General features: G+C 53.3%; 1 protein-coding gene across 14 annotated transcripts in view; it reads left to right on the top strand.

Moving 5' to 3' along the window:
• LOC120404396 (inositol 1,4,5-triphosphate receptor associated 1-like) overlaps positions 1-12,820 on the top strand; it is a 29,136-nt gene that overhangs the window by 7,849 nt on the left and 8,467 nt on the right. For 5 of the 14 annotated variants that reach the window (XM_039536847.1, XM_039536848.1, XM_039536846.1 and 2 more), the window contains exons 2-7: positions 1,383-1,437; positions 7,352-7,461; positions 8,670-8,730; positions 9,646-9,723; positions 10,219-10,294; positions 12,387-12,462. In XM_039536847.1, the coding sequence (XP_039392781.1) occupies positions 8,725-8,730; positions 9,646-9,723; positions 10,219-10,294; positions 12,387-12,462 (236 nt within the window). In that variant the 5' untranslated portion in view covers positions 1,383-1,437; positions 7,352-7,461; positions 8,670-8,724. Of the gene's footprint in view, positions 1-1,382; positions 1,491-6,662; positions 6,676-7,351; positions 7,462-8,669; positions 8,731-9,645; positions 9,724-10,218; positions 10,295-12,386; positions 12,463-12,820 lie in introns of those variants that run through there. The other 9 variants (XM_039536855.1, XM_039536854.1, XM_039536856.1 and 6 more) reach the window with 7 other exon arrangements.

The following is a 12,820-nucleotide window of genomic DNA, read 5'->3' as shown; positions in this document are numbered from 1 at the left end:
GAGGAGGAGAGGCTGGGGGCAGGGCTCTGTGTGGAGGGATACTTGGAGGCAGGGGGTTATCTGCCCTGCACACCCAGGGCCTGCCTTGCGGCTCCAGGCTTCCAGGAGTCTCTGGCAGGGCAGCTCACAGGGGGACCCCAAAGCTCAGGACTTCTCCGGCCTCTGCTGGCAACAAGGGGCAGGGCTGGGCTTGGGCCCCTTCAGAGTGCCAGCTCTGTCTCAGGCTGGTCCCCACTCCCCTGCAGGGTTTATCCGTTGGGGGGGGGGGGTGGAGTGGCTCATTGTGCCCAGCCTTGGCATGCAGCCCTGGGGGACTCTGCCCTGAGTGTGCCAGCACTCTGCCTGGGGGTGCAGGTGAGCTGGCAGGGGAATGACGGGGCCAGGGATGGCCTTAGAAGAGACCCTGACAGGCCACATCAGGGTACAGGCAGTTCTGGACAGGGGCAAGGGGGCTCAGAGGAACGTGCTTGTTCTCCAGCGCTGGGAAGGGATGGTGAGCTGGCATCCTCACCCAGGCTGCCCTGTATGTCTTCCTGGAAACAGAGACCACAGGGAGCAGGTGTAATGAGCATGGGCAGAGAACTGCTCACTCCCTAGCTGGTCCAGAGAGGATCTATAGGGCACAAACCGCAAAATGGGGGCTGTGGAGAGGCCCAGAGCGGGCATGGGGTCTGGGTTAGCACGAGGAGGGCAGAGTTCCAGGTGTGGTGTGAAATGGGGTGTCTGTGACAGGCTCCCAGGGCCATAGAGATTCAGGGGATGCTACAGATCACAGTGCATCGCCCCACAGTTTCATGGGATGCCCCCCTGAAATGATGTGTGAGGCCTTTGTCCATAGCCCCATCAGCCTTGACGGAGGTGGGAGTGCCTGTGTGTTTGACTGGGTTGTAGTGGAGGCTGCTCAAAGGGGCCCTGTGTAACCCCCATTAAGGGAGCGTGAGTCCTTACCTCGCTGCTGCTTCCAGCTGACGGATGTAGTTCTCTAGCTCCAGCAGGAGGAACCATTTGGAGGTGACTCCTGACCCATCCCTCCCCTCCATTAGCTGCCCACGCCAAGGCTGGCTGGGGCTGAATTGAGTTCTTGGTCTGGCCCTGAGATCCCACTTGGGTTCAGCAGTGAGGGGACGGCATGACAAACCCAGAATCCCTGCCTCTCTGGGACAAGGGGGACCCCTCCTAAAGGAACCCCCAGATCAGCACATTCCCTGCCTGTTCTGTTTCAAATGCTGACTTCTTCCGAAGTGAAGAATTCTGCTGCCTGTCCGTGGTGGTGTTGCCCCTCTGACTGTCTCTCTCACCCGTAGAGCCGTGCAGCATACCCCATGAGCTCCAGAGAGTGCTGCCATCCCTCTGCAGCACTCTTTCTCTTTCTCTGTCTTCAGCTTCCCACCTCACTCCACTGACAGATCCCTGGCAGTCTGGAATTCAGAGATCAAGGTAGGGTCACCTCACAAAATCTACGTATTGATCCTTCCAGCAGGCTCACACAGGTAAGTACCCAGGGAGGTATTTGGTAGTCACTGAACTGATAGATATCTGGAGGAGAGATTTAGGTCTTACAGATGTATTACTCTCTGCCTCAGTTTCCCCATCTGTAATATGGGGATAATGATACTGACCTTTGTAAAGCACTTTGAGATCTACTAATGAAAAGCACTAGATGGGGCGGGACCATCTATCTGTCTTGTGTCTGTACAGCACCTTGCACCATAAGATCCTGGGCCACGACTGGGGCTCATAGGCGCTACCACAATGCAAATAGTAAGAATAGGTGATTGGCACATTTCTGATCATACTCTATTGTACCAGCTTTGCTCGTCTCATACTCTACCATGTGAGTTTGGCTTAGCTTGCTGTTCCCAGATTGTCACTCATCTAGAAATCGCCTGCTTGCTGGCCTTGTCTGCCCTAGGGATGCTTTCAAAATTTCCCAGCACAGCTAACACCAGCTCTGCTCCCGTTAAGAACATTGGGCTGCCTGGCCTAGGCTGGCTGCTGGCTTTTAAGATCTCTGTTGATTGAGGCTGGACCCTGGGGTCTGATCTCTCTCCCGTTGTCGTCAATACTCATCTTTCTGCTAACTTCAATGGGAACTGGACTGGGGGACAGTGGTGCTTCAAACACTGGTGGCTGGTCTGTGCTCAGGATCCCAATGTTGCTAATACCACGGAGCTGAACCGGTGTTAAAATCAGTGAGGATTGTTGCACGGACAAGGTTTTGTTCCTTCCAAACCCTGGGCACAACTGGAGCACGAGTCAGGTCCTGCCAGCTGGAATAGTCATCCCCTGTCCCATCAACTCTCCATCTCCTCCCAAATCTCAGTTGAAAACCTTTCCTTCCCCATCTTGCCCACGTCTGAGACTTGCTTCGTCTCTGCTCTGACTTACTGTTCCACTCTCTAGTAACAGGCCTGAGGGCATATGGCTTGTATGCAGGTCACGGTGTAACATACCATTACGTTGTTCTGCATTGACTGTTAGATTTACACGGGCTTTTTTATTTCCTTTTTCACTCTTTAAAGCATCATGAAACAAATTTCCTTAAATCACATGCCCAAGCTATACCTTATAAAGAGGCTTGGCGGAGTTCAATTTTTTATATAATTTCAATTGATAATGTTTATTTTAAAACATTTTTCTGATTTTTTTTAAACCTTCACAATTGTGGGAAACTATGGGGTTGGGTGGATCAGGCAATTATTTAATGACAGTAAATGCTGCAATTCAATAAGTGAAAGCTTTATAACTGTTAAAACAAATTGTCAACATCACATGTCAAAATATACAAGTTCAATATCCTTAAACTCCAAGTTCTCAAGCAACATTTTTTCCTATCCGTAAACTTTTTGATTTTTCATGGAAATATTTTGTAGCTGGTTATGTATGTATGGTGAAATTGATGGTTACTGTCAATTACTGATAGATCCAATGCTTCCAAGCCCACTTATAAAACGTACACCAGAAATCTCACTTATCTATTCTAACAGTGGCAGAATGCTCAGCAATGCACAATATTCACAGATCACATCTTTCCAGAACATACAACAATCATACACACAAACCATTCTGCTCTGCACCAGGCGCCCTCCTCCCCCGCCCTGTGGATCTAGTTGCAGGATTTGGGCCTTAACTTGAGTCCTGTTTCACATCAGTAGGACGACTCGTGTTTATAAAGTTTAAAGTGGGGCCCTAGTGGCGAATAACGATACTTGGCACTTGCCAAGCATCATTCCTCTGGAAAGGAAACTTTACAAAGCAGGTCAGGGCCATTATCCCCATTTTATGGATGGGGAAACCGAGGCACAGAAGTATCACATAGTCGTTCATTATTAAACTTTAGTATCTTCCATCCATAGTTCCCAAAGTTATTTCCAAAGATGATTAAGTGGCTTCATATAAAGAGCCATAGCCCTATAATGAAAGCAATAACCTAGTTACAAAGGAAACAATACCAACCGTAATCTGATAAATACGGGGTCTGTATCTTCTTACAAGTCCCTGGATGTCCTCCTGCGCCAATGCTTCCTTCCTTTAATCCTCTCTAATATTGAAGTGGCAGAGTCCTTTATCCAACTCTTGTTGCGTAAGTCCTGGCTGCTGACAACTGTGATTCCCATACATCTCCTCTACGGTATTGGGTGCATGATTTAAACCCAGTCGTTGGGATTAAATTAACCCCAAAGCTCCCAGGTGTTCTTGCATCAACGCAATATTGTTTGAGCAAAATGCTGCAGTGGTTTCCTGTGTGTGGGATTTTCAGTCCTGCTCAATGAGTGCTGGATGCCTGGAGCTGGCCAGCCCAGTACTGTTAACTCTGCCTGCCACACCTGGGATGAGCTGTGGGGTTTAATCTAATTTCAGAACTAGCTGGGTACGGAGGAGAGGGGTTCCCCTGTAAAGGGCAGCAGGAAGCTGCAGAGGGAGGGGGAAGATTGGGAGGCTGTGGGGAGACTACAAAGCGAGAGAGGCCCCTGCAGGGAAGACCCTGAAACCAGGGGAGTTGCTGGGAGTAGCCTGCTCAGGCAGAAAGAACCCGACAGGGGAGTTTGGGACGATGCATAGCTTATGGCTGGAGGGGAGATTTTTCTGCTTAATTTAGAGCTGTAAGTTACTAAACAAGACCCTAAGGAGGGCGGTTGTGGCTGGATTTGTAAAAGCCTCTTTTTTGCGTTTGAGGAGCCAAGAGGGGAAACTGAGTGGACACCTGGGAGCCAAGAGGGGACTGCATTCAGGGCTGCCCTGAGAGGGCACCTGGGAGGAGGCCACTCCTTCACAACCTCCCTTGCCAGATCACGAATAGACATATTAAACAGCACAGGGCCTAGTGTGGCTCCTTGAGGCCCCCGCGGATAGCTGTTCACCATGATAAAGATCAACCACTTAATCCTACTCTTGGCTCCCTGTCTCTTGTCCTGGGGTTGTTCCACCCCAATACTTGCCCTCTGATCCCATGAATAAATGTCCCTAATAGCCTTTGAAAGCCTAAGGGTGTATCTACACTGCAGTCCCAGGGTGACTGCGGCTTGTGGTATAGATGTACTTGAGCTGGTTTTAATTTAGTGATCTCTGGTGCCAGGGCAGCGAAGTGGCAGTAGGACAGGCTTCAGGGTGGGCTGTCCAAACCCTCCCAGAACTGTGAGTCGTTACTAGGGTGGCTAGCCACACTGATGCCCATGCTGCCCTGGCTTACTCTGGTCTGTAACCTCGCTAGCTCAGGTACAAGGTCTACGTGAGCTGCAACCACACCCCATGATTGCAGTGTAGACATAGTCTTAGAAATACATGGCTGGAAGGGGCCTCGAAATGTCATCTAGTCCAGCCTGCTGTGCCAAAGCAGGACCAAGTATGTAAATGTATCCTTTGTAAGCTACGTCAGCTCATTCTCCTGTATCTGCTAGGTCAGGGACACCTCCAAAGAGCCCTAATAGCTTAGCGAGACACGATTTTCCTTTGCAGGAGCCTTGTTGGTTAGATCCTAGATCAGGCTCTTCCAGATGTTTTCTTAGTCTATTTTTAATGATCGTTTTGGCCAATTATCCCCCTTTGACTGCGTTCCCCCTCGATACTGTAGTCCTCCAGGTGTACCATGTTCCTCTCTAACAATTCTATGCCCATCACACTGGCTTATTTATCTCTGCGACCTTTTAACAAAGCAGAGGGCTGATGTAAACCCTCAGCCGCTTCAGTGGGATGATGACATAGCTGCAGGGAATGCTATTAACGATAATAATACTAATAAAACACTATGAAGACCTTTGGCTCCCTTCTGTACAATACAGATTAACTCTTTCCTCACCGCCAAGTCTTACTACCTATCTGTTTATACCTACTCATTTACCTCCATATATACTTATCTATCTCCATCTTTTTCTCTCCGGCCATCGGTCTAGCCAACCATCCACAGATTCCCTCTATTCATTCATCAGTATATCTATCAACCCCTCTTCATACATACTTATCTAATGTATCTACCCTGTGCCCATCCCTGGGGTATCTGGGCTCGTGCTGCATTTCCACCTCACTGCAGAATGTGACCCTTTTAATTTCCAGTGCCAGGAAATGCGTCTGTCAGTGAGACCCACTTCGGGGTAAATGGCTTCACTGTCCCCTTTGCCAAGGCAAAAGGGAGGGTGCAAAGTCACCAGCTGTAGTGGCTGCTTGGAAAACACATATGCTGGGCTCAGACGCTGCTGTAGGCACTGTTCCTTTGGGAGCTGGATCCTTGAGAGTGGCTGGCAAGGGGATGCAGCGCCTGTTCCCTCTGCAACGGCAGTATGAATCCAGCCCAGGTTAGCGCAGAGAAAGTTGTTCCCATGTGATGGGGGCTCGGTGTAATGAGTCAGGTGGGTCTCAGCTCCCAGTAGACGGGTTCATGCTGCCATACCCACCACCACAGGGGCACTAATGCCTCCCTTGTTGGCAGTCTCAGCTGATGGGGTGGGGGGTGTCCCAGAGACTGAGCTCCCTTCCTGTCTCAAGGGAGAGGGTCTCTCCTAGCCCTGATTAAGGCACGGGGAAGGGGTGCGTTAGGAGCTTGCCTGGTCACAGGCCAGGCTGTCCATGCTGTGGACAGACAGAGGAAGCAGGGCTGTCAGTCTGCCACCTTTCTGTCAGCACCAGATCTGCTGATTTAAAAAAAAAATCCTCCAATAATTAAAGCTTTATGATTAAGCTGGAGCCATAAAGTAGACAGGACAGTAGGTAGCTGGGACACACACAAGTGCCTTCTATCAGATGAATCAAAGCCATTAATCCTCTCAACCTCTCTGTAAGAGAAGTATCATTACCCCACCCCCAGGGGAAACTGAGGCACACAGAGGGTAAGCAGCTGAAGGAGGCCACAATTTAAAGGAGCCCAAATTATCCATGGTTGGTGGGGTCTCTAGGACCTTTTTTGGGTAGAGTCTCTGAGGCAGGCAGCTGGCTGGTGATTTCAACAGGGGAATTAAACAGCAGGATGGTGAGAATGGGGCCACTGAGGGGAAACTCTGGCATCAGAGCAGCGCAGAAATCTCCCTCGTCTCTTTCCCGGCCGAGTCGGTAATGAATTCCTCCCTGAGTACCAGTGTGAAGCCAAACAGCAAAGCAACAGCATCCTGAATCCAAACATCCCCCACCGCCTCTTTCCCCACTGACGCTTCCGTGCTAAGCAGAGGAGCGGGGAGTCATTGCTGGGTGAGACACCGCTTTAAAAGTATCACATTTGAGGGGCATTCTCCCTTCTGCATACAGCAGAGATGTAGCTCTTGTGTAGGTGCCATTTGTCCATAGATCTCAAAGTCCCCTTTGTAAAGGGGGAAACTGAGGCACAGAGCGGAATGTGGCTTGCCCCAGGTCATGCACTAGTTGGTGGGATGCAACCCAGGAGCCTTGCTTTGCAGACCTGTACTTAAATGATTCACCCCCCGCCCCAGATGGACATGGAGCTGCTCTGTTGACCAAGTTATTGGGAGGTTACTGTCTGAATAGGTTGGTTCCATTTATAGGGGTCTGTCTGGAAAAACAAGCAAATGGCTGAGGATTTTTAAAGGGACAAGGGCAGAGCCACTGGCTCTGGGGACTCAGGGTGTGTGTGTGTGTGTGTGTCCCCAGAAGTGTCAAAGCCCAGGAATAGTAGGGTGGGGAATGACACTATAGCAGGGCTTAAAAGGGGCACGCGCTCTCAAGAGTGGTGTGTGTGTGGGGGGGGGGGCAGTTGTGGAACCAAACTGAGCCGCAGGCACCTGCTGCGGGTTTCTGAAGATGTCAGGCCTGCCCCAGTTGCCATCGGGGACAGTAAGCCATTGGCTAAGACAGACCTGCATTAGCCTGTTGTTCTAAAATCCTATAACTGCTTTGTTTCTACTGCTAGGATAAGCAATATGTGGGTTTGAGGAGGCTGCCTGGTCGCTCTGCTCTCCGCTGATCCCAGACTCCTGAAGAGAAGAACTGCAGGTGCTTGAATCCATTTGGACCGGCCGGGTATGTGTGGTTGATACGCAGGGTGCTGTAGCCTGTAGCCCCAGGACCTAGCCTCAGAGTGGGAAAACCCGGGAGAGGTAAAGGCACGAGGGGTACACTCAGGGTGGGGTCACCCACTCCTTCCCTGAGCCAGGAATAAAACCCAGGAGACCCTGGCTCTGCTTGCTAGGCATCACCCTCTGCCATGGCCAGTTCTCGAATCTGTTCCTTGCTCCAACTGCTAAACACCCGTGGCTTGATGAGACTCTGCACTGGGGTCTGAACGTGCCCATGCGAGAGCCTCCTTTGAGCAAACGCCTTTCGGTACCTTTGTCCTTCTCTCTCTGGTGACGAGGGATGGGTGGGTAAGGCAAGGCAGCGTGGTATGTGTATGACTTCCCTCCGGGGCCTAGAGATTGTCTATTATACCAGGTTGGCAGCCTCGCAATGGCAGGTATGCTGAGCAGTACCTGTGCGAGAGACAGAGACTCTCTCCCGTGTGTTTGAACGTCAGTCTGCACAGCTTATCAACTCCGTTGGGCTCTTCGCCTCCTTGCCCCAGGGCAGTGAGGCCTCTGTCTAGGAAGTAAGAACATACCTGGGGGGAGATGCTGGCAGTGTGGCAGCTTTCCCATTAGATGGCGCTCTTGCTCCATCATCAGCTGGGTTGTTTTCATGCCTCCAGGAAGGGCACTGGCTCTTAAGTAGCCAGGGGATGCTAGGTCCCTTTGGCAGCTGGGTGAAAAGCGATGAATGGGAACGTCGCCCCGGGCCGGTGACTCATTCCTTTTTGGAAATGGCTTTGGAGAAGCATCTCTGTGCTCAGCTCAGCGTGGAGGGAGGGGTCATAAGCAAGGAGTCCGCGGCATCGGCTGGCTTGCACCTGCTGCAGCGGGCGTGAAAGGGTGACATCGAAAGGGTAAGGACTGCAGAGCACATGCCAGGCGAATGGTGTCAGTGGAGTGGGCTGGAGAGGGGTTGGCCTCAGGCTTGCTGAGAGGTGGAGGATCCAAGAGGACTGTCTCTCCCTGCCACCACCCCCATGGCATAGTGCTGCAGAATTAGGTTCACGATGGGGATGCCTTCTGCCTGCCTCTGGGCATAGGTCTGTGCTGTGAGTTGGGCCCAGGGAAGGGCAGCTGTGGGGAGAATCCATCACTGGCCCTTTAAGGGCTTATCGCGGCTGGTGGAGTGTCTTGCTCGTTAACCTGGACACCCCTTCCTTTCAGTGAAGAGCCACTGAGGCAGCAGCGACAGAGCTGGCCAGACTTGCGCAACCTTCACATGCAGGTAAGAGGTTGGCAGCAGGGGTTTGCAGCCTGTGCTGGGGAGAAGCAGAGAGCTGTTACACTTTTCCTGCCACACCCCGCTGGGTCTGCCAAGCATGAGCTGCTCCCGCATTCTGGGTGCCCCTTGGCTCAGTAGGAGGCTGGTCGGCGCAGACCCAGCGACCTGCCATGCCCTTGGTTTTGGCAGGCTGGGTGTTTAATCCAGAAGGACGATTGGGCCTCCCTGTGCTCCCCAGAAGTGCCCTAAGCCATTCCCATTGGCCCCATCAGGTGTTTTCCGTGACTCCGCCCTTGTAGTTCACATCTCTCCTCTCCAGTAGGGGGCACTGTGGTGCATCAGCCTTGCCTTGCCAACAATGGGCACTCCAGGTAGCTCATCTCTGCTCTCGCCAGCAGGGGGCAGTATAGTTGGCTTGTTCACCAGAGATTGTTTTATTCCAATGGCATCTGAATAGCCTAAAACCCAGCTAGTTTGTATAGTGATGTTTGTCTCCGAGTTGGACCTGAATTTGGGAGGAGGGTGGGGGGTTTAGTCTCCTTCCCTCCTGCCATGGTCAGGTTGGACACCTGGTGCAGCTTGAGGTGAGTGCCACCGAGCCCCATGATGAGCCGGGTTAACTCCCATCGCTCGCTCTCTCATAACACCAATCAATACTTCTGAATAATGCACCCGCTCTGGATTTCTCCAGCCACCTTCACCTCAAAAGATCCCAAAGCACAGGAGTGTTTATTTCTGTCCGGGGATCGCTCTCCCCCGGCAACGTGAAGCCTGTGCGTTACTGAGGGCTCTTCATTGTCTTGCTGGTTTCTGGGGTTGGGTTTAGTAGGCAACGCGCCGCACGTTTCTCTGCTCTACCCCAGGATAGAGATGAACTCCCTCACGTTCTCATGGGCCTGGCTTCTGCCTTCTCTCTAGGAACAAATGAGCCTTTCCCAGGAAGGCTCTGGAAGGTTTTCGGCTGCGAGAAGGCAGAGCACAGAGCATACAGATGAGGTGAGAGGGGTGGTGGGGGGGTATGAATCCCGCCCCCCTTGGAAGGGATTTCACTTACCTACCCAATGTATGCTCCCCTGCCCCCATTGACTTTAGGCCAAATCCTGCTCCCTGCTAAAACAGATGCATAATGGGATTCCTCCCTTATGTGGAAAGGTGCAAGTGCTCTGCTCGCCAGTAGCCCTGCCCCATTCTCTGCTGCCCTTTCTTTGGCAGAGCCTGGTGCTGGAATAACCAGGAGCTCTGCTGCCCTGCTCCCTCCAGTGCCACCTCCGGGCTACTCCGCTCTGAGACCATGCATCTGCCACGCTCCCTCCAGCGCTGCCTCCTGGGAGTAGCTGGCAGCCTCCTCAGCTGTGTGCCCCTCACGTGGCCTCCTGAGACGTGGCCTCGCTGCCCCAGCTTGCTCACTTGCAGCCTCCCCTGCAGGTGTGGGGCAGGAGGCCAGGTTACTCCTCGGCCCATGGTGTTAATGGGCGTTTTCCTGCTCCCCAGGAGCGTGGCCAGGTGGCTGGATCTAGGAAAAGGGAGCTGAGCGTGCAGTTTGGGGACAGCGGTGAGAGTGATGAAGGTTGGTGAGTGAGTCTCAGTCTTTGCTGCTGCCATTCCCCTCCCCTCGCAGAGCCCTGTCTGCTTTCTGTCCTTTCGTCTCCCTCTTTGATCCTTTTCCCCCCTCTGTCTTCTGATCTCTCCCCTCCTTCCCCCCTTCACTCTTTTCTCTTTCCTTTCTCTCTCTGTTCCCCTCCCCCTTTCCTGGGCCACTGGGTCCCATTCCTTTCCGTGCCCTGCAGAGCTTGGGGTGCCAATGGGGCAGGTGCCCATGTGCTGCAGGCTGCTGGGAACGCCCGCTGCACTGGGCTGTGACATGAAGGGTCTGAACTTCGTTACATTCCTTCCTAGCCAGCGTGGAACCTGGCCTGGACCCTCTCCCCTCCGTCCGACATCCCCCCCCCACCTCCCTCTTTAAGGCAAGGGGTGGATTAATCCACAGCTCCCACCCAGTGAAGGACCACCCTCTTCCCAATAACTCTCCCCTTTGCCCACCCAGTTTTCTGTGCTTGGAACAGATGCGGGTGTTTAAAGGTGTCTCTTGGGGCATGGATTGAACCCCTCCGAGCCAGAAGAGTGGGTTGAGTTTCCAAGGTGCCCCAAACCACACCATTCTGGCCCCACCCTGGCATTCATGGGGCTTTTGACCAAGCTACCTGCCTGGATTCTTGAATTCCTTCATTGGGGGTCAATCCTGCCAGGCCTTTGTTGCTTTTTCCCTGCATCCCCTCTGGGTCCTGGGTACATACGCATGTGAAGGAAAATCATCTCATGTGGCATTTCCAAGCGTGGTGGGACCTGAGGCTGCGTCATCAGAGGCTCTCTGCTGCCTGGTCCGGAGTGAGGCCTCTGCACACAGTGCCTGATATAGCATGATCCTAACTGGATTAGGATTAGCACCGGTTGTTGGGTGGGATAATCTTTGGGTAAGAAGAGATCAGATGTGAGAGGGGCCACACAGGGGGAACTCAGAGTCCAGACAAAGCTTGGGAAAGGAGTCTCACACTTAGGGATAGTTTCAGTGAGGAGGATAGGCTATGCCCCCAACTGCCAGCACCCCTTCTCCCTCCACCACAATGGGGCCATCCCCCAGATCCAGAAAGCCCCTTGGACCCAGAGGGAGGGAGGGAGAGAGGTGGGATCAGTTGGCTGGAGGATCCTGTTGCCTTGAGAAGAAGGGGAATGGGCTATGGAAGAGAGTCAGAGGAGAGGAGCTTCGACAAGCTTTGGAGGGGGTACTACTTGTCTGAATGGGGCATCCTGGGCTTGGGGCCTGCCCTTGTGTGGGAGCCAATGTGCACCATGGTCTCGGAGCTCTTGGCTGTGACATCTCACCAGCTGTTAGCCAGTGGCCGGGCCATTGAGGGGTGGAAGCCCAGCGTGACCCTCACCAAGGGAGGGTGGAATCTGTCCCAGTGATGCGAACGGATGGGCCCTTCTCCATCCACCGCTGGGTAATTTGCTACCTGGGGCTGCTTTGCAATTTAGGATACTTCCACGGCCTCCGTTACCATAGCATCTCCGCTGAGGCAGGGCTTTTGTCCCATTGTTACCACAGCATCAGAGCACCTCCGTCTTTATCCCCATGGTGGGGCAGGGCAGGGCTGTTATCCCCATGGTACAGATGGGGGAACTGACGCACCGAGAGGCTAAACGACAAATCCAGGGCCAGATGGGGAGTCGGTGGTAGAGCAGGGAACTGAACCTGGGTCTCTTGAGTCCCAGGCCAGTGCCCAAACTACTGTGGTCCTTAGGGTCTGTCCATGCTGCAGTGGGGGGTGGGGAGATAAGTGCAGCCTGTGCAGACATGCTAGAGCAAGCACTACTCTAGCCGGCGTGAATACCAGTAGCAGTGAGGCTGTGGTAGTGTGGGCTTTGATGCAGGCTGGCTGCCCCTGGAATTACCCAGCATCCAGGGTAGGCTGGTACATCCTGCGCTGAAGCCCTGGCTGCCGCGGTCTCACTACTCCGGCACCCAAGCTCTGGTCACGTCCCCTGATTGCAGCGTGCACAGACGCTGAGTGACCTGGTCCCATAGAGACCGCCAGGGAGTTACTGTTTCTCCTCCCTCCTGTCGTGCTCTCTGGGTTAACTGTGGCCCTTTTCCTCCCCAGATCCTGACCCTCCCGAGGACCCGCTGCTGAACTCTCTGCCTGAGCTCTCGGTGCTGGAGCGGCTGGGCCTGCACAGGTAGGACTCCTGCCCTTCCTCCTCCTCTGGGGTTAAAGTCTGCTGCGTGCCCAGGACACTGGAAGGTTTCAAGCTGTAGGTGAAGGTGACAGTGAGCTGGTGGCTGGGTGGGTCTTGTGCAGGTGGCCATAAGAATAGCCAAGGTGGCTATGGGGTACACATCCTTTCACCTCTGGGTTGCTGGTTCAAATCCAGCGCAGGGACCCCCTTCTCCTCCCGCAGCAGATGGGAGTTGCTCATATCCCACAGGAGGCAGAATCAGGCCCTGGGTTGGCTATGACTGAGCAGTCCCCATTTCAGGGCAGTTTGGCCCTGGGGCGAGATGTTCCCAGCAGACAGGTTCCCACGATGGGCATGA

This window comes from Mauremys reevesii, linkage group 4 (genome assembly GCF_016161935.1).
Source record: "Mauremys reevesii isolate NIE-2019 linkage group 4, ASM1616193v1, whole genome shotgun sequence".
NCBI lineage: Eukaryota > Metazoa > Chordata > Testudines > Geoemydidae > Mauremys > Mauremys reevesii.
Note: the sequence above shows the minus strand (reverse complement) of the source record. Positions and strands in the feature narration are given on the sequence as shown.